General features: G+C 40.4%; 1 protein-coding gene across 1 annotated transcript; it reads left to right on the forward strand.

Annotated features, from left to right (window-relative positions):
* Nucleotides 1-1,073: 1,073 nt before the first annotated feature.
* Nucleotides 1,074-19,685, forward strand: smarcd1 (SWI/SNF related BAF chromatin remodeling complex subunit D1; the record flags this gene model as incomplete). Its single annotated transcript, XM_080000885.1, has 13 exons — nucleotides 1,074-1,265; nucleotides 5,128-5,303; nucleotides 5,447-5,489; nucleotides 9,552-9,674; nucleotides 9,972-10,094; nucleotides 10,429-10,545; nucleotides 13,766-13,867; nucleotides 14,434-14,595; nucleotides 15,359-15,456; nucleotides 15,765-15,900; nucleotides 17,066-17,188; nucleotides 19,357-19,458; nucleotides 19,590-19,685. 13 exons carry the CDS (start codon nucleotides 1,074-1,076, stop codon nucleotides 19,641-19,643), a joined length of 1,551 nt encoding a protein of 516 aa, XP_079857011.1. The 3' UTR covers nucleotides 19,644-19,685.
* Between the last annotated feature and the right edge of the window lie 1,547 nt (nucleotides 19,686-21,232).

Below are 21,232 nucleotides of genomic sequence, written 5' to 3' on the forward strand. Positions count from 1 at the left end.
TAGATAGATAGATAGATAGATAGATAGATAGATACAGACAGATAGATAGATAGATAGATAGATAGATAGATAGATAGATAGATAGATAGATAGACAGATAGATACAGACAGACAGACAGACATAGATTAGATAGATAGATAGATAGATACAGACAGATAGATAGATAGATAGATAGACAGACAGACAGACAGATAGATAGATAGATAGATAGATACAGACAGATAGATAGATAGATAGATAGATAGATAGATAGATAGATAGATAGATAGATAGATAGATAGATAGATAGACAGATAGATACAGACAGACAGACAGACATAGATTAGATAGATAGATAGATAGATAGATAGATAGATAGATAGATAGATAGATAGATAGATAGATACAGACAGACAGACAGACAGAGACAGACAGACAGACAGACAGATAGATAGATAGATAGATAGACAGATAGATACATACACACAGACAGACAGACAGACAGACACACAGACATCGATAGATAGACAGACAGACATAGATTAATAGATAGATAGATAGATACATACATACAGACAGACAGACAGACAGACAGACAGACAGACAGACAGACATAGATTAGATAGATAGATAGATAGATAGATAGATAGATAGATAGATAGATAGATAGATAGATAGATAGATAGATAGATAGATAGAGACAGACAGACAGACAGACAGATAGACAGATAGATAGATAGACAGATAGATAGACAGACAGACAGACAGACAGACAGACAGACAGACAGACAGATAGACAGACAGATAGATAGATAGATAGATAGATAGATAGATAGACAGACAGACAGACAGATAGATAGATAGATAGATAGATAGATAGATAGATAGATAGATAGATAGATAGATAGATAGATAGACAGACAGACAGATAGATAGATAGATAGATAGATAGACTGGTGGGGGGGGCAGAAGAACTGGATGTCCTTCGAAAACTAAACAGTAGGGGTCGTCGTTACCTCAAGCAACGCGAGAAGCGCCGCTCATCTATTCTCGCGATACTTCCGCATTCTCCACCGGCGGCTACTTTCAGGAGATGGCGGCCAGAGGTGGTTTTCAGTCGGCACCGACAGGAGGTGGCGGCGGAGGAGGAATGGGACCTGGACCACCGGTACCGGGCGGCGGGCCAGGCATGGGCCCCGGGACCCCCTCCGGTGGGAGAATGGGACCCTCATCGGGAGCCCAGAATCACATGTATCGATCCCCGATACCCGGGCCTGGGTACCCGGTAAGCCACCGCTCCATGTTCGGTTAGCATGTTAGCTCGTTAGCTTGGCAGCAAGAACAAAGCCTGTCGCTGCTTTGTCAGAGGGGGGTTGGGGGTTAGCGAGGGAGCTAAACGGTACTGGAAGTAAAATGTCAAACTTGAGGTTCTGTGACAGTGTGGGCGTTTTCCTTAAATTAACCTGCGCATGCTACTATGCAAGTTCGGCTCAGTTTAGCTTTCTGGATGTTTGCGCCGTTCAAAACTGGCTAACTTCTCCGCCCGATAACGCTGGTAACGTTAGCTTTTTGCCTTAGCCAGTTAGCTTCACCAAGTAGCCCGTTACATCCCACTCAGTAGATCGACGAGGGGTGCAATAAACCTTAAAAACAACAGAAGATTGGCAACATACAATGAGTCAAATAATTAACTGAAAAGTAGAAACCTTAACAGAAAACAATAGACGTCTATGTCAACGATTCACATTCTGCCCAAAGTAGTAAATTATGAACGTTCGGAGAAGACTCGCGGGTTTATATCTAACGTGCACATATACTGTGTGTACCGGGGTGGAAAACGCTGTGAGCATTGACAAATGCATGTTAGTATGAGTTGTTATTATGAGTAAATAGCTTTTCACGCACGGCAGCACATCAGTTCAGTTAATGTCTCCGGCCAGCCTGCTAGTGAGCCACTGTGTATTAAAGGTTTTAATTAGATAATGGCACATTATTAATCCACGCTTTTACTTACAGGTATCCTAACGTTGCCTGAAATACATTACTCGACAAGCAGTCAATACAAACTGAGTTACTATCTAAACGTTACTTACTCAAACAGTAAGTCCCACCAACTTTGAGGCTCTGGAGGCCAGGGACCTCAACTTGTAAATGTGGAAGTGGAATGTTCTGCGAAGAAATAAAACATCTACATTTATAAAATGTGTGAGTATCTGAAGTCAATGGCAGATTCATTTTATTACATATTAGATCAATACGCACAACCCCCCCCCCCCACTATTTCCCTACATCTTCATGGGTCATGGAAACTTGTTTTTGTTGTTTTTCCTGTTTCCACTCAGGGGTAGTGCGTATTATGTGTAAAGTGTGGAACTTGGGATTGGTTTAGTTTTCATCACCACACAGCAGTTCAAGGCCTTGCTGCTGTGCTCAAATGCGTTCTCCCTTGAAAGGATGTTCGGTCTTTTTTTTCTCTCATAACCTTGAATGCTTTCACTCACATGCTGGCTTCTACAATGTAATAAAGAAAGCCTCACGCTCTGATTACTGCAGAATGGGAGAAAGATTCCTGTTGTCCAGAACCAAGGTTACAGTGTTGTGTAGTGAAAAGGTTCCTAAGAAATTGGCATGAAATTTATTTCCCACCCACACCGTGTCATTCTGTTTGATTTTTTTTTTTTTTTTTTTATCCTCCTAGAAACTTTTTTTGTGTCTGGCTTTGTACTTGAGTGTGTGTGTGCTGATTTCGTTTGGATGCATACCGTTTTCTTTTACACAATGTTCTGTCAGACTGAAAATCCAAACCTAAGTTTGATAGTGATTGAATGGCAGGTGCTCCAGCTCTTTTTAAGCAAGTTTAAAAAAAATAAAAATAAAAAAATCCAATATTCTGAATCTATGTATATAAAATTTATATTTTAACACTAGTTTTTTATTGACCCTGTGAGTGCAGGCATCGGCCAATGACGGTAATTTCAAAATACGCAAATATCAGCCCCATCAATCAGTAGATCATTAGTTGATACCCAGTCAAAATGCAAACTATCTGCTGTGAGTATTTCAATATAAATATGGCATGATAACCATATGTGGTTTACTTTAACATGAAATCTCGTAATCTATCCCTCTACGCTTATAGGGCACATGTGTAGGAAAGAGAATCGAAAGGCGGTTGTATCCAGCCTTCATTGTTGGCAAGTCCATCTTTTCTTCAGCCTCCCTCCCTTCCTCCACCTGAGGCTGTGCGAAGGAGAGAGAGGGTTATGCCTTTGCTGTTGCTGGAGAACGCTGGGCAGACCTAGGACCTTCACCGTGCTGCAAGAAGGGGGGGGGGACGGGAGATCATTGTTTTGTTTTTTTGGGTTTTTTTGCGGCGGGGGGGGGGGGGGATTTTTATATTTTTTTCACACGTCTGTTCTTCTCGTCGCCCTCATGCAGTCAGATACTCGGAGTCGCCTGTTTGAGTTCTTATCAAATGGCTTGGTGAGTTGCAAGGAGATTCTGTTGTATGTGAGTTAGGGAATCAACATACAAATTGTAGCTTCCTTTTGTATCACACTGGATGCGTAAAATCGTAGGTGAAATAAATCTCATATCGTAGAATTTGGTAGGATTTGTTGCTGTTTAAAATTAAATAATTTAGATGCAAGCAACATATTGCCTTTGTTCCCCTGTGGAAAATTAATATAATTTGTATGAGTTCGTTCTAATATATGATAGGCATGGCTTTGTTCATTCTACTGTCCATGTCTTCAATGGCAGCTTATCTATATGGAATTATCACAATCTCTCCAGGAGAACACAAAGGGCTGTCTTTTCATTTCAAGTTTTTTATTGCATTACTCAACATAAAAGCTAAAGCTCTTTGTAGAAAACCCTATTTCATAGATAATTCTTAATTTGCAATCACTGCTCACCAAACAAGGATAAGAGACCACACCCTTGAAGAATGATCTGAAAATGCCACATGTTAGGCTTTGAATATAGCTTTTGTCCCTAAAATCATTTGGAATGCTTTTGCGCAAACACTGACCTTGAATTTGCCATACTTAAATAGTGCCCTGAGCTTTTAATGTTTTGAGCTTTTGTTATTTTTCTCCCACATGCATTCACGCAGATATGTTGAGTGATGCAAGGCATGTGTTTCCACATTTCACTTACTTTCTGTGGCATGCTTGTGCCAAATATATCAATGCCCAATCCATAGATGTTTGAAGAGCAATTACACAGTGGAAGCAGCAGAGACTTTGGTGAACAAATTCTATAATCTGCCCAAGTGAAACCTTATTTTAAAAATCTCGAAATCACTCACTTACTTTTATCAACCAAACTAAGTGATTGTCTCTGTGATTCAGTCCATTGCAGTACTTTCCTTCTTTAAATCTATTTACTCTAGACTATCCAATATAATGTTGTTCTGTGTAGGGCTGTGACGATAACAGCAGTACCGCAGTTACGTGATGTCACCGCAGTATTGAGCTCAATACAGTCATCACCGCAAATAATTAAATATATATATATATTTTTTGTAGTTCATTTTTTTGCTGGTGAAAGTTACAGGAGGATATGAAATATAAACACGGTCATTGTTCAGTTATAGTCTTTGACTGTCTTCCATCCTATGTTCAAGGACTTCTGACAAAAAATTTCAGTTGCGCCGTATGTCGCTTTGCGCACCGCATGCGAGGACAGCCCATTAAACACATGGGGGGTTTCTTTTGTGTGTGTCGGATTATTAATTATTTGTAACGCTGTATCCGGCTCAGACTTTTTTCAGTCTAATCAGATGTAATGTTCTATGTAAATAAAACAACTAAAACCACTGTTTTTAGTTGTTTCATTTGGACGAAGGGGGCACGGCTCTCAGCGATCGTGATGCACAGAGAGCCCTGTCCGGATGCGGCCAATTTATGCATATCAAATTTTTTATTTTATGATTCCCCTTATTTATAATTCCTCACTGAAATGTTATCCCTGTGCATTGTTTGTAAGCTTCTGTTTTATCCTATTGTTTAAATGCACACTGACTGACAAAAACGTGGTTATACATTGATTTTCACGGTGGTAAGAAAAAATTCATACCTTCACAGCCCTAGTTCTGTGTTGGAATTTTCCTTTGACCTAGAATCCATTTAATGTCTCTGCAGAGACCCGGAATGCCCCCATCTAGTCGGATGACCCCGCAGGGACCAGCCATGGGTCCCCCGGGATACGGTAATAGTCCAGTGTCCCGCCCTGGCATGCCTGGTGTGATGGACCCGTCCCGCAAGCGCCCCGCTCCGCAGCAGATCCAACAGGTCCAGCAGCAGAACCGCAACCAGCAGTAAGCACTCCAGTACCAGGCTGAAATAGGGTGTTAATTCACTTAGTGTACACAATCGTACCATTGGTTGTTTTTAAAAACCAAAAGCCTCTCCTGACTACTAAACCAAGGGTTTCTCTTTTTTCAATCATGATTTTACACAGCACAAAGAAGAAGAAGATGGCTGATAAAATTCTACCTCAAAGGGTATGTATAAATTAAAGCACATCACACGGAAATGAATTAATCTTGCCTTGGATTTGTTTGATATTACATTTTCAAGTGGGCTGGGCATTGTGTACTACATGGTATTAAATTAAGTTGTTTTGTTTTTTTCTTGTACAGTGAAATAGGTTGTAAGTAGGCTTCAGGTTCAAGGCCAAATGTATATGAAACACTACATGGCCCTTTTGGAGCGTGTTTAAATTCACAGCAATCCATGCATTCTGCACCATAAAAATAAATCTGTGTGGTAATGCATCATCACCCCTAGTACCGTATTTTCCGGACTATAGAGCGCACCTGTATATAAGCCGCATCCGCTCTATTTAAAAAAAAAAAAAAAAAAAAAAAACGATATACAAGCCGCACCGGGCTATAAGCCGCAGATATCTATGTTGAAAAATTAGATATTTACTGCATGTACAGAACGATTTTGAACTGTAAATGTACATGTATGTACCTGAACAGATTCTTTCCGAACAGTGCCTTTTAACACGGCAGCAACTTTGCTGATTAAAACGGAACAGAACCAAGAGAAAAAAAACGGCATTTATTTACCTTCATTTCTCCTGTGTTTGAAACCACAAGTCACTTTAATCGTCTTCGCTGAAACCCATGAAGACGTCTTCTTCGTGTCGGAGTTGAACAGCCTCAGAAGCGCTTCGTCACATCTGTCTCCATCAGTCTCGCTCCGTGTCACTGTCATCCTCCGGTGAAGTTGACTCTGAAGGTGCGCCGCTCTCTTCGCGTAGCGGTCCAGCCTTTCGGAACCCGTTGGTGATGGTGGATTTTTTCACAGCACTCCGCGCTGTTAGGGTCCATGACAGACATCAGAAAAAGATGCTTTTCACATGCGGCCAGTTTTTGTAAATGACTTCTCACCACTTGTCATCCAAGCCTCCCACTCAACCCGGAGTGCAGCTTTAAATGCCCGATTCACACTGATGTCGATGGCCTCAACTTTAAACTTGCATCATACGAACTTCTTCGTGTGGGTTCCATGATGAAGGGGCGAGGATTTGAAAATAATTACCAGTTGGTAATTTATCGTCCGCGTTCTATCTGTTAAAGAAAAAGTAGCGTATTCTTCTTTGCATTGATTTTTCGTCTATCTTATTTTTGATTCTAATTCCGGTTAGAGCGCTCCTAGCGGTGGAAGAAAAATCCACAGAATAGCCGCACCTGTGTATTAGCCGCATGGTTCAAAACCTAGGAAAAAAGTAGCGGCTTATAGTCCGGAAAATATGGTAGTAGAAGCCGACCAGCATTAACCTATCATGAGCAATTATCCAACAATATTTAAATATTATGGCACTGTCACCCAAGAAATAAAAGAAAAGAAAAAAAAAAGTATTTTTCTATTGGACTTTACAAATTATAATTATAAATGAGTGTCCCGATCACAGGGAGCCATTGGAGCTGTTCCATATCTTTTATATATATATATAAAATTTTAACTGGTAGTATTAATCGGTCAAAATTCTTATTGTCAGTTAAACGGTTAATTATCAACATCCATAGTTTAAGCAGATTATTTACAAATAATAAAGCATGTGGAGCACACAAATGTTATAACACTGCTTCTATGTAAATACCAATACCTTTTGTATTTCCATACAGATCTCGCTGCTTGATGGTAGTTGGTAAAAATGTAACTGTACGTTTACAGTTGAACAGATATCGCCCATAAAGTTTGTTCATTTATTTGGTTTCAAGTAAAGAGATTGAAACATGGCACTCTTATTTTATAAAAATACAAAGTGGGAATTAGAAAATGTCTGCACTAGGCGTGTAACAGTATATATCACTGTACTATATCAGTGTAATATCAAAATGTTCTAAATGATCGAAAACACCAGAGGGCAGAATCACCGATCCAACTTTGTTCGCATTGACATAGATTAGAAACGGAAACCATAGCTTGAACCAGAGATTGACTCAGGACTCTGCAGCCATGGAGTGGTTTGAAAGCAGCAGGAAACAGGACAACAATGAGATTGAAATCAGTGTTTCCCTCGTCTGCTCTGGCGAAGTCTGCAATTTATATTTGCGTTCAAATTTTTGTTCCCTTGGCATATACAAGACTTTCTCTCCTTGTGATCACATTTTTATTGCATAAAAATAAGATGTGTAACCAATGACCTTCGCAAAACATTAGCACATTATGAATATAGTGTGCGTGATTCATTTCTGAACTTTTTCTTCCTTGGCTTGGAGAAAAATTTCACCATGGCATCAGGATATGGAAATTTTGCCACATTATTGACCCCTTTATGCAGTCCCCCATGTGCCCTCCTTTCAAGCAAGCAGTCATGAGTTTTGGCCCTTTAACCATGTCATGGTTGAAAAATCACGTTCAAAGTTCACACTACCCACAGGGGACAGTCCTTTAAAATGATTCTCAGGGATACTGCAGTCACATGATGTCACCGTTGTATTGAGCTTATTACAGTCATCACCGCAAAAAAAATAAAATAAAATATGCCTATGAAATAAATATACGAGACAATAAATATATAAATATATGTTAATATAGATGAGTAAATATACTCCAAAGGACTGGGCCGAGGAGGTGGTACGCCCAAGCTTTCATCTTCCATTCCAATTCATGGTCTTTCATCACTTTCGTTGTGCCGCGGGGTTTCGTGAGATCTTCAATTCTTATGCAACGTTGTTATTTCAAGCATACAAAGTGAGAACGTGAAGCAACTGCGGCAGTGCAGGGAAAAAAATGCTGATAATTTTTTATTTTATTTTGAACGTTTTGATGTTAGCGGTTTTTGACCGGGAAATTTTGTTTAAGTCAGACATTAAAATCTCTCCGGTCATAATGTCCAGTGAAACTAATTCCCTCGAAGCACAATTTGAATTAGTGCTGGTCGATAAAACAATTACGATAATTATCAACATATTTTTTTTCCTCCATGTCAAAATAAAATAGACTTGATCATTTCGATAAAAAAAAATCCACAGAACTGTTCAATTTCACGTTCGGCAAGTTGCAACGGAAAGCCAATCAGTTTGGACAATCCAAAGCTGATCTTTCACCTCGAACCAATTACGTATGTCGATATAGAAATAAGCCATTCCCCTCCCTCATGGACAGGTTTGCCCTTGTAAACACAGAAGGCACACACACACGGTGCAGCAACAGAGCGCAGCATCCAGAACTCCGGGAGAAGCAGAAAGATGATGTATGGTTGACAACAAGGACACAGGCATCCATAGTTTGGCGTTTTTGGGGATATTTAAGTTCCGACCCAAAGCAGGCGGTAAATATCCATTGTGTAAAATATGTCAATGAGACATAGAACACCACAAACGTTATTATTGAATTAGACCTACTTGCCATATTTATTTCTTTTTTAATTTTAGCAGAATTTTATTGGAGTGAAAACACACAGTCGGTCGTTTATTCTGCACATCCTAACATGCCTAGTTAGAACATAAGTTGAAATAACAGAAATGCACTGTAAATTCCAAATAAAAAAGAGCGTAATTATTATTTTTGTTTCAGGGGACAGTGCTTTTTTTTTTTTTTTTTTTTTGTGTGCAATCATGACATTTTTGGCATTAAAAAAATATATTTTTGTTGGCCTGGCAGGGGGTCTCGTTGGCCTGGTGGTCTGTCAGGCTTGCATAATTATAGGGAAACACTCCAAATAGATCAAAAGCTGTTAAATTAGCCCAAGAACTCTGGGAATGCATTTGCAACACTTCTTCCTGCAGTGAGCCAGCGGGCAAAAGATACAATACAATTAATTTATTCAGACAAGCGGTTGCTTTTAAAAGTTTATTTATTTCACGAGCTTGTATTATTTCAACTTAAAACGATATCAGAGCAATTCACATAAAGAGAAAGTAGCATAAAATAGTTATAATTGATTTGACTGCTTTTACACATTTGATGCCAAGGAAAGCTTCTCTAGTCATGATTTGTCCCCATTCAGGATTTGCAGCTCGATTTGCAGTTCGTTGTTGCAACGGTTACGTTACCTTTTACGTTGTCTCTGCGTCCTCATAATCACCAAATATGTCCCATCTCAGATCAGAGAACTGGTCCCAGAGTCTCAGGCTTACATGGATCTGCTGGCCTTCGAGAGGAAGCTGGATCAGACAATCATGCGCAAGAGGCTGGACATCCAGGAGGCCCTCAAGAGGCCCATTAAGGTAGTTTGCATTCCTATAGTTCATGAATGGCAGTTTATTTCAACTAAAAGTTCAAGTCCATTATAAAGTCCATAACCTCATGCTTAGTGTCTTCTTTGGATAACCTTTTTATCCAGGAGGCTTTAAATCCCCAAGTGATTTTTAAACCATGTTGGCCCAAACAGGACCTTTTTTATATTAAAATTCAAGTTTTCAAAGAAAAACTTGAGGTTATGTCTTATTCACCCATTTTCCAGTCTCAAGTTAGGGTTAAACTAACACTTTTTGTTTTTTGTTGTTTGATTGGTCTGGTTTTAGCAAAAAAGAAAACTTCGCATTTTCATATCCAACACTTTCAACCCTGCGAAGCCTGATGCTGAGGACGGAGAGGGAACAGTTGCATCTTGGGAGCTGCGTGTTGAAGGGCGTCTGCTTGAAGATGTACGAATTTTAAGACTTCAGAGTTTGTGCCTATGTTTATCTTAAACCAACCTTTCTTGGTAATTTATAACATTCAGTATAGTATAGGGTATTAGATAGAATTGGGCTGGGCAATACATCAATTTAATATCGGTATTGTGATATAAGACAAGATGTCATCTAGGATTTTGATATATTGTGACATTGTTAAATGTTGCCTTGGTGGCCGCAACACCATAAAGTAATGCTGTTTTCTGAATCTCAGACTGTTCAACCAGCTTGTTCTGCGATCCACATTTTAAGTGCATGAATTTCAACCCGTCAGGATAGTTGGTAACGCTCTCTTGTTTTCCAGACTGCTGTATCCAAATATGAAGCCACCAAACAGAAGAGAAAGTTTTCTTCCTTCTTCAAGTCCCTGGTGATAGAGTTGGACAAGGATCTTTATGGCCCTGATAATCACCTTGTTGAGGTAAGGAGAACAAACAAATACGGTTAATCATCATGAATTTAGGGACCACTTTTTAGCATTTTCATCAATTTCGCTCTCTCATATTTTGGGTTTTAAAGTATATAATTCCTATAAATAAACAAATGTTAGGCCGAAAAAGCCATTAAGGTGGAATTGATCAGGTCCACCACTGAAACGAATACCTGAGAATGACCTGCCACGCTAACCTGATCAGGATGAAGCCAACTCACTTTATACTTACCTGAGGTGTAGAGCCCCACCGATATATTGGTCATTACAGTGGGGGAAATAATTATTTGATCCCTCAGTGATTTTGTAAGTTTGCCCACTGACAAAGAAATGAATGGTCTATAATTTTAGTGGTAATTTTTGGTAGGTTTATTATAACCGTGAGAGACAGAATATCAACAAGAAAATCCAGAAAATCACATTAAATAAAAGAAATAAATTATTTTGCATTTCATTGAGTGAAATAAGTATTTGATCCCCTACCAACCATTAGGAATTCTGGCTCCTACAGATTAGTCTCTCAGTTTAAGAAAGTACTCCTAATCTCAACTCATTACCTGTATAAAAGACACCTGTCCACAGAATCAATCAATCAGACTCCAACCTCTCCATCATGGGCAAGACCAAAGAGCTGTCTAAGGACATCAGGGACAAGATTGTAGACCTGCACAAGGCCGGAATGGGCTACAAGATCATTGGCAAGAAACTGGATTATAAGTAGACAACCGCTGGCGTGATTATTCGAAAATGGAAGAAACACAAAAAGACCGTCAATCTCCCTCGGTCTGGGGCTCCACGCAAGATCTCACCTTGTGGGGTATCAATGATCATGAGAAAGGTGAGGGATCAGCCCAGAACTACACAGGGGGAGCTTGTTAATGATCTCAAGGCAGCTGGGACCACAGTCAACAAGAAAACCATTGGAAACACCACCTTGCCGTAATGGATTAAAATCTTGCAGCGCCCGTAAGGTCCCCCTGCTCAAGAAGGGACATGTACAGGCCCGTCTGAAGTTTGCCAATGAACACCTGAATGATTCAGAGAATGCTTGGGAGAAGGTGATGTGGTCAGATGAGACCAAAATCGAGCTCTTTGGTATCAATGCCACCGTGTTTGACTACGACCCCAAGAACATCATCCCCACCGTCAAGCATGGAGGTGGAAGCATTATGCTTTGGGGGTGTTTCTCTGCTAAGGGGACAGGTCGACTTCACCGCATCGAGGGAAAGATGGATGGGGCCATGTACCGTGAAATCCTGGGTGACAACCTCCTTCTCTCACCAAGGACACTAAAAATGGGTGTTAGATGGGTCTTCCAGCACAACAATGACCCAAAACATACAGCCAAGGCAACAAAGGAGTGGCTCAAGAAGAAGCACATTAAGGGCATGCAGTGGCCTAGCCAGTCTCTGGACCTTAATCCTATAGAAAATCTGTGGCGGGAGCTGAAGCTTGGAGTTGCCAAGTGACAGCCTCGAAACCTTAAAGATTTGCAGAGGATCTGGAAAGAGGAGTGGTCCAACTTTCCTCCTGATATGTGTGCAAACCTGGAAATCAACTACAAGAAACGTCTGACCTCTGTACTTGCCAACAAGGGTTTCTCCACCAAGTACTAAGTCATGTTTTGATACGGGATCAAATATTTATTTCACTCAATGAAATGCAAAATAATTTATATATTTTATTTAATGTGATTTTCTGTATTTTCTTTTTGATATTGTCTCTCACTGTTATAATAAACCCACCAAAAAATACCACTAAAATTATAGACCGTTCATTTCTTTGTCAGTGTGCAAACTTAAAAAATCAGTGGGGGGTCAAATAATTATTTCCCCCACTGTATTTGACTTTTTTGACCACATTGGGGCGGCAGTTATGCAGCCGAAATGTCATAAAAAAACATTTATTATTTAGCCTTTACTTGTTTTTTTTCACACCACTTTTAAGTTTTTCACCAAAATAAGCACAGAAGTCCGACTAGGCATTATACAGTAAATTCATCCATGTTTGTTTACACTCACGTTGGGACACAGACACCGCTTTCCATGTGGGAAGCAATGCTGTTTATGGGAAACTTGAAAAACATACCGTTTTCACACCAAAATTAGCGTGTTGACCCTGGTTTTTAACCGGAAAAGGGGCGTGTCATGGTTCCAATGTGATTGCAAAAGAAAACAGTAGAGGAGACAGCAACTCAAACAACAGTATAAAACCGTCAAACTTGTAAAAAAAAGTATTTTGAGCCGTTCAAAAGAATCTGATCGTTCGTGAACGACCCAATACTACAGTAGAAGCAGCATGGAGCGGGTGCACACACCGGGCCTTTGGTGGCGGGGAGTGTGGGGGTTCTCCGCTGTGGTCCTCACAGTGGAGAACCCCCACACTCACAACCATTCCCGGTCCCCCATGCGGGAAAAAGTCAATAACTTCTGATTTGGATTCTGAATCGGATATGAAATGATGGAATGATACATGGATATTCCTGTCTATTTATGCGGCAGCACCTGGTTTTCCAATGTGCGCCGCATTGCACTGGTCGACCCAGGTGTCCTGTTCACATCAGAGCCGATCGGCGGTGGAGCCGATTAAAACCCAGGTCTATTGCTGGGTACAATTTGTTTTAGAAGTGATAAAGCATTCACTGGGACTCGGAAAAATAATAATTTAATATCATCTTTTAAATTTTATCTATCAGAAAGTTCTTTGTGTGTTTGCAATTTGCAGTAGAGGTATAAGTTAAATGTTCTCAAATATAGAAACGTTAATATATTCTAATTGATTTGAAAATGTAGCACTTTTTGACATATCAGTCAAAACACATCAGTAATCGGTGGGCTACAACTCCAAAATCGGGATTTTGTTATTTATCTGTCCAGAGGTTTTTTTTTTGTTTTGTTTTTTTTAAGTGATTAGAGTTAAGATTTATTCCATTTCATTTACCTTGCTATCTGACCCAAAGGAAACTGTTCATATAATCATGCAATTCATAACATATCATAGTTCTAATTCTGACATCTAATTACCTCTTACCCTGAACCACATACAGTATATAGTCGTTACCTTTATACCTACCTTGAAGGTTTAATTTAATAAAAAATTATCTCAATACATTTTTTTCAGGATTACAGTTAACCCTCTGATACCTGCCAGACACTCTGTATTTAGTCATTGAATAATGTATTTGCTGCCATGTTTGTGTTCTCCCATGTAGTGGCACAGGACAGCCACCACCCAGGAGACTGATGGTTTCCAGGTGAAGAGGCCGGGTGATGTGGGTGTCCGCTGCACCGTCCTGCTCATGTTGGATTACCAGGTAAATGTCCAAGGTCTCCAGTGTTGGCTCAGCGTAAATGTATTTTTTTCGTGGTGTGTGATGTGCTACTTTACTTTAGTTTGAAGCTGGAAATTCAATCCACCACCAATATACTATATGATTATCCCAGTGTTGGCTTCATCTGATTATCAGTATGGTATCAGTATCTTATTTTTACTCACTGTGGGGTAGAGCTCTCACAATTATTACATCGCCTAATCTGAAGCATTTGAGTTGAACGCCATCGTTTTGTAAAATTGTAAAAGATTCCACCGTTTTTCCACTCGAACATCAAGAGAGTTTTAACCAATGTTAGAAAAATTTGCAATAAGTCTTAGCGCTGCATTAAAGAAAATGGATACTTGGTTATGAAAATTCTAATTCTATTCTAGTTTAGAAGCCATTACACTTACCCATTTATGCTTAAATGAAATACCACTGTATTCACAAATAAATGTCAATCTTTATTATTTATTTTCTGCATTAGACAGTTTGTTCTCTTTGTTGTAATGCACGTCAAATGGCTGTTCTGCAATAGACGTCTCTTGTCTGTCTTCCTGCTCCAGCCCCCACAGTTCAAGCTGGACCCCAGGCTGGCTCGGATGCTGGGGATCCACACCCAGACCAGGCCCGTTATCATTCAGGCTCTGTGGCAGTATGTGAAGACCCACAAGCTCCAAGACCCCCATGAACGCGAGTTCATCAACTGTGATAAGTACCTGCAGCAGGTCAGAACTTTTCATGGTACACTACATTAGTTACCAGTTAAAGCGTCAAAGTGCTGAAGGATCATGCGCAGTCTGTTGGTCATTGGGTTTTAAACTAATTGGAGTACTTTATAGTTAAAATGTGGACAAAACAACAAGAATGATACCAATATGCTCGGCCTGTTTATATACTAGTTTTCCATTGGAGCCTGAACGCATAGAAGGGGGTTACTTCGTTTATCGATTGTAACATATAAGCAAGGTTAAGAAAAAAATCTCCTATAGCAGAAAAAAAAAACCTGGATCATTTCTATTTAAAGCCAGTCAATTTCAGGTTGGTGGTTCCAGGTTCCACCTAAAGAAGGAGCTCATTTTTTAACTTCCATTGTTGGTTGTCAACCCAAGTTGTTATCAGAATACCACAGTAATCACGTCACTGTAGTTGCAATTGCCCTGTTGTATTACGTATTTGGGTGGGATGGGTGAAGGTATTCTCACAATACTGGAGCATTTTAAAAGATTCTGATACCAATCGTTCGGGTTGACTCCCAATGATCGAAAAAAAGCGTTTAGAAAGATGTGTGTGTATGTGTATGTATATATATATATATATATATATATATATATATATATATATACTGGCTATCCTCTAAATGTACCCTTTCCTTGACCCTAGCCTTCACTGTTGGTGTAATACATTACAACTTTTTTTCTTTTAGATACAATTTTTTACATTGTTTTTGCCAAAAAACAACCAAAATCAAATATTGTATTTGTCTTTCAGATCTTTGAGACCCAGCGCATGAAGTTCTCTGAGATCCCTCAGCGCTTGCATGCGCTCTTGATGCCCCCGGAGCCCATCATCATCAACCATGTCATCAGGTAATGAGTGATCATATCAAACAACCAGGGTAGGAAAAATCCATGGAAATCCGTTAAAAATCAAGTTGAAGATATTTGAAACTGGAATTTGTCTGAAATGTCTGAAACGTAATAAAACACACGCAAAATCGTGATTTCCATGTCAGTTGTTAATGATCTTTGTGGTACTTTATGATTAATTGGTTTGCCAGGCTCTGTAGTTATGAGCCTTGTGTTCCCTACTTTGCTACCTTTTGCTACCACATGACAGTAACACTGCCAAAATAAACATCTCTTGTATGCATCTGTTTTATTTTTTATTTTTTTAGTGTGGACCCCAATGACCAAAAGAAGACTGCCTGCTATGACATCGATGTAGAGGTGGACGACACCTTAAAGACTCAGATGAATTCCTTCCTTCTCTCCACCGCCAGTCAGCAGGAAATAGCAGGCCTGGACAACAAGGTACTGATTCCGGCCCAACCCCTTCAAACACAGACGTGGAAAGTGTTGACGCGATTGAGGTGTCTAGAAACTTCCATTTTTCAGATTGTGTTGTGTTGTTTATTTGGGTTGGCCCTGCATGACTCCATCCGCTCTGTACTGATATGCGTTAGGTTGAGCGTCACTTTGCGACCGACAGAAGTGTCTGTCAGTTCTTCCAAGCAGCACTTAATCTAATTTCCTTTTTCTTTTTTGTCCCTCTCGGCCCAGATCTTTTTTTTTTTCCAGTTAATTCAAAATCGGCTCAGTGTGCCGTGTTATTACTAGCTCCATCTTCTGTAACACTGTAAAAGGCATAAGACACGTGAGCAATTTTGAGGTAATGTGAACAGGCAATTTAGTCGAGTCCATCGTGTCCATCATTTTTTTGTCCTTTTTTTCTTCTACACTGTCCATATCTTCCGTGAACTCAGAATTGCGCATCGCCATTTCCTAAAATGGTTGCCTGTCAGCAAGCCAATTCTAAGGTAATTCTTGGTCCACGTGACCCTCCCCACCTTGGCTGGGCCGTCTGTAATCACATCGATAAGGCTCGGAGCCAGACCCCTGCCAGGCGTGTCTCCTGTGTAGTCTTTGTTCTGAGACGGCTGAACAAAGTGAACTCATGGGGTTTGTTTATCATTTGTCTGCGCTTGTTTTGTTTTTATACCAATGACAATCGCCGATCCAAATCCAGTTTTCATGTTGCTGTACATTAAACGTTCTATTGTTCTACTTTAAAGAACTTGGTACTCAGGTTACAAATGTTGCAATATGTGAATTTGCTGGCTGCCCAAATTGTTATGTTCCTATCTTTAATGCCAATAAATGGCTCTTCTCCAATAGAAGTTTTTATTTTATGCAACTATAACACTGTCATGAAATGAACAGAGAAGAATTGTCCTAATTATTTCTGACAATTAACAATCACCTACATTTTCATAATTGAGACAGCCCTACTTTAATGGGGTTGTCTATTATGTTTTTCATTTATTGTGATTTCACCTGGCCTGGCAATGGAACCTCTCCCGCCGCGAGGATGAGAGTTCCGTCGTAACGTCACTTCATCCACCTGCACAAAACCCTCCTGCCAACACGTCCCAGCATCCTGTTTGACCAGTTCCCACGTGGTTCCATCTCCCCTCAGATCCACGAGACCATTGAGACCATCAACCAGCTGAAGACCCAGAGGGAGTTCATGCTGAGCTTTGCCAGGGATCCGCAGGGCTTCATCAACGACTGGCTGCAGTCGCAGTGTAGAGACCTCAAGGTGAGGAGGCACAGCAGACAAAAAAAAAAAAAAACTATGAGAAGCGGCGACGTTGGGGTTAACCTGGTGACGTAAGCCTGATTTCTATTCATGACTTGTGAGCCACATTTTTACTGGGTAGGGTCAACTTAGTTCTTATGACACTGCTTGGAATAACAGTCTGTCTGCTGGTGCATCTCATAAAGGCATGCCGTAAAAACTTGGGCCGGTCCCCAAAATAAAGGACTTGTGATGTCATTTCAAAGTGGACACTGAAACATTTGGGTGAACCGCTCGGTGATCAGTACATTATTTGAACTGCCGTCCGTTGGCCAGGTGCCTCTTGGAAAAGCTTCCAGCAACACACAAGACGAGGGGCGGCACACGCCCGTTGAAGAATTTGAGCCGGGTCAGGCGGGATACGTTCCACTGGAAGTTGAGAGTTCCCACTTTGGAGCTAAATGTGTTGGTCATCTCCGACAGCGCAATTTACTGCAGTAAATTTGTGTTTGTTTGGAAAGCTTGTGAGTTCCAAAAGCATCTGCACCGTAGCAGACACCGCAGGACGTTGGGTGGAAGTTGGGTGTGTTTTATTTTTTTAAATAAAAGCCCCCTGCCAAGTGTGCCGCCATGTTGTCGTGACGTCAGGATAGTTACCTCGTCGAGCTGGGTTCAATTAATTCAAGATGTTTTATATCGATACTTTGTTTTGAAGAAATGCAACCTATGTCCGCCGAAATGAATTTCCACCGCTCACAAATTAATTTCAATATTTCGGGTCTGTGTTCTGTGAAATTTTTCAGTGAAATTGTTTTCTAACACATTATGAGATGGTGTACAGAACATGTGGTGGCAATTCTCATTTTGTGTATAATGTCAATATACACTACTCACAAAAAGTTAGGGATATTTGGCTTTCGGGTGAAATTTATAGAAAATGTAAAAAGTTCATGCTACAGTGATATATCATGAAAGTAGGGCATTTAAGTAGAAGCATGCAATGGAGATTTCCTCATCTCAAACAATTTATTGAAACAAAAGCCAACAACAGTGGTGGGTTTACCACAACAAAAAATGTCAATGTCTCAATAACTTGTCATGTGCCCTTGAGCATCAATTACAGCTTCACAACGACGTCTCATGCTGTTCACAAGTCGACTTATTGTCTGCTGAGGCCTTGCCCCCCACTCTTCTTGAGTGGGGGGCCCACTCTTCGTCTAACATGCAGACCACGCTGATGGAAATGGTTTTGAATGGTCTGACGTGACACTTTTGTGCCTCTCACGTCCCTTAAATGTGCCTGGAGTTGAGTGGCATTCATCATCCGGTTCCTCAGGGCACTGTTCACAATGAAGCGGTCATCGGTGTGGGATATGGCCAAAGGACGTCCACTTCTATGCCTTTCTGTTACTCTTCCAGTGTCTCTGTGGGAACCTGCTGATGACACTCTAAGCTCAGTGGCCACTTCCCTCTGAGAACATCCTGTTTGAAGCCTCACAATGGCGAGGTACTGTTGATCCATTGTTAGGTGTCGTCTTGGTCTCATGATGTCAAAATGTGAACAGCATGATGAAGAGGACTGTTTAAATACCAATTCTAATTGAACCAGGAAATGTATTGGTCGATTCATGGATCACACACCTGTTGTGAATTTTGCCATTCAGCTCCATGTTAGAGAACAGCAAGTTGTGCAAAAAGTACTGAAACATTGAACAGTTGGACATGTGCATTCAAAAGTTTAGAGAAGGTCAAATTAAGTTCACCTGTAAAGGTTATAGTGCATTTTAGGTTCATCCTGAAATTTCACCCGAAAGCCGAATATCCCTAACTTTTTGTGAGTAGTGTATTAATCTAAAAAAGCATTTTGTGAGCTATCTCATCTCAAATATTCCTAAAATGTCCTATGATGAAGGTTATCTATGCAAAATCAGGCCCGAGTGATCTGCCCTGAAATCATCATTTGGAATTAAGATTTAAATTGCCGTTGGTTTGCCCTTTTACCAGTAGGTCGTCAGCTTTATTCAAGGTTTCGCCTTCGGTGGAATAACAACACTCATCCACTGCAACCTCGCCGGCTGTTACTATGACGACCTCAACACGGCCACTATAGAGGTCGAGATTGGTCCGTTCAAGGCTTTCCTTTGGAATTATGGCATATATTACCGCGTTGTCTTTCTCTCGGTTATCAGGCGATGACTGATGTGGTTGGAAACCCAGAGGAAGAGCGACGGGCGGAGTTCTACTTCCAACCTTGGGCCCAGGAAGCAGTGTGCCGCTACTTCTACTCCAAGGTAATCCACCTTTCCCCCATGTCGTTTACACCTCCCACCCGCTCCTATCCACCAGCCTAAAACCCCTGAAATGAATTGTACGGCTTATCCGGTTGGGATGTCATGTCTGATGACGACATTTTGTCTTGCAGGTCCAGCAGAGGAGACAGGAGCTGGAACAGGCTCTAGGCATCAGGAATACCTAAATCTTTTTTTTTTTTTTTTCCCCCCCTGAAGGTGTGTGTGTGTGTGTGTGTGTGTGTGTGTGTGTGTGTGTGTGTGTGTGTGTGTGTGTGTGTGTGTGTGTGTGTGTGTGTGTGTGTGTGTGTGTGTGTGTGTGTGTGTGTGTGTGTGTGTGTGTGTGAAAACATGTAGGCATTTTTTGACGAACCTAGAAAGAAATAGATATTAGATGGCTTTACTGTTATGTAGGATGTTTGTTTTGTTTTCAGCCACCTTCACCCTGCAGATCAACATGTTTTGCTATTCACTAGCTACATTATTTTACCCTCTATATATATATATATATATATATATATATATATATATATATATATAATTTTTTTCATTTTTTTCATTGCTTGTGTCCCTGAGCTAAATTTATTTTTATTTTATTTTTTCTGAGCTTTACCTGGAACTATTACTTTCCCTGCGTTAGGTAGTAACCCTGATCTACACAAAAGTGCTCAATGTTCAGCTATAGAGCAAACAATGGAGCAACCTTAGACCAGGCAATTTTAAATACTCATTAAACTGAGAGAAAAATCAACATCATTGACTCATTCTGCAAGTGAATAAGTTATGTTCCTACCCCACTCTTTACCCATACAGTTAATAGTCCATGCTGAATGTTTTTGTATTCACTGATGCTGCATTGCTGTGGCTATCAGTGCGTCACCCGTCATGAATTCTGACGGGTTTGTTTAGACAGTATGTGCCTCCAGTCTGGGTTTTTTTTGTTTTGGTATCAGAGACTCCCCTCGCCATGTGGTGACAAAGCAGTTTTGTATCGTTGACGGTGCCATTCAGTATGAATTATAATTTCATGTTTTTTGCTAATGGTCCTTGAAATATTTTTTTGTCTTTTTATTTTTTATATTGATTATATTAATTGTTAGTTAGAACAGAATATCAAGAAAGTAGATAGTACGAGTACCTCTAGTGTCTATAGTTTTGTAAATACAGAGCAGGGGACGAGAGATTAATGTGACGTAAAATTGTTATCAGTTTTTCTGGCGAAACATTCTCTTAATCCTTTGCCGACGGCCTCAGATAGTTGACCCAATATCTATATTGATCAGTGCTCGCCGTGAGCACATTGGTTTAGTTCTCTTACAGTATCTTAGGAGTGTTATTTGATGAAGCGTTATTTTGGAGGGCAAAGAGCCGTTAGTGCTCACACTCCCAATTCAGCCAACGTACGGTTGAAGAGTCTGCCTTTAACAGTTATTTTATTCACGCTGCAGAGAAGCCATATAACACACCAACACGCTTGGCACATCGGTCTCAGATGCTGACTGGCCTATTTCAAGAATTTCAGGGTTTCTTTGTTTTTGTTTTTTTTCTTCACATTTGCTGAAAACCGTTTTGGCGCTCAAGAGATGTGTAGCTTTGTTTTGTTCACGACTTGAGCTGAAGATCGGGTCCCTCGTCCGAAACCGCAGGGCTACGGTACGCCTGTGCCCAAACTCCCAAGAATACACTAAATGTCTGGATTTTGGATACCACTAGAGTTGAGATGATGATGATGATGATGATGATGATGATGACGCTGGGTGTCTATAGGATTATTTGG

Source organism: Zeus faber (assembly GCF_960531495.2).
Source record: "Zeus faber genome assembly, chromosome: 5".
NCBI lineage: Eukaryota > Metazoa > Chordata > Actinopteri > Zeiformes > Zeidae > Zeus > Zeus faber.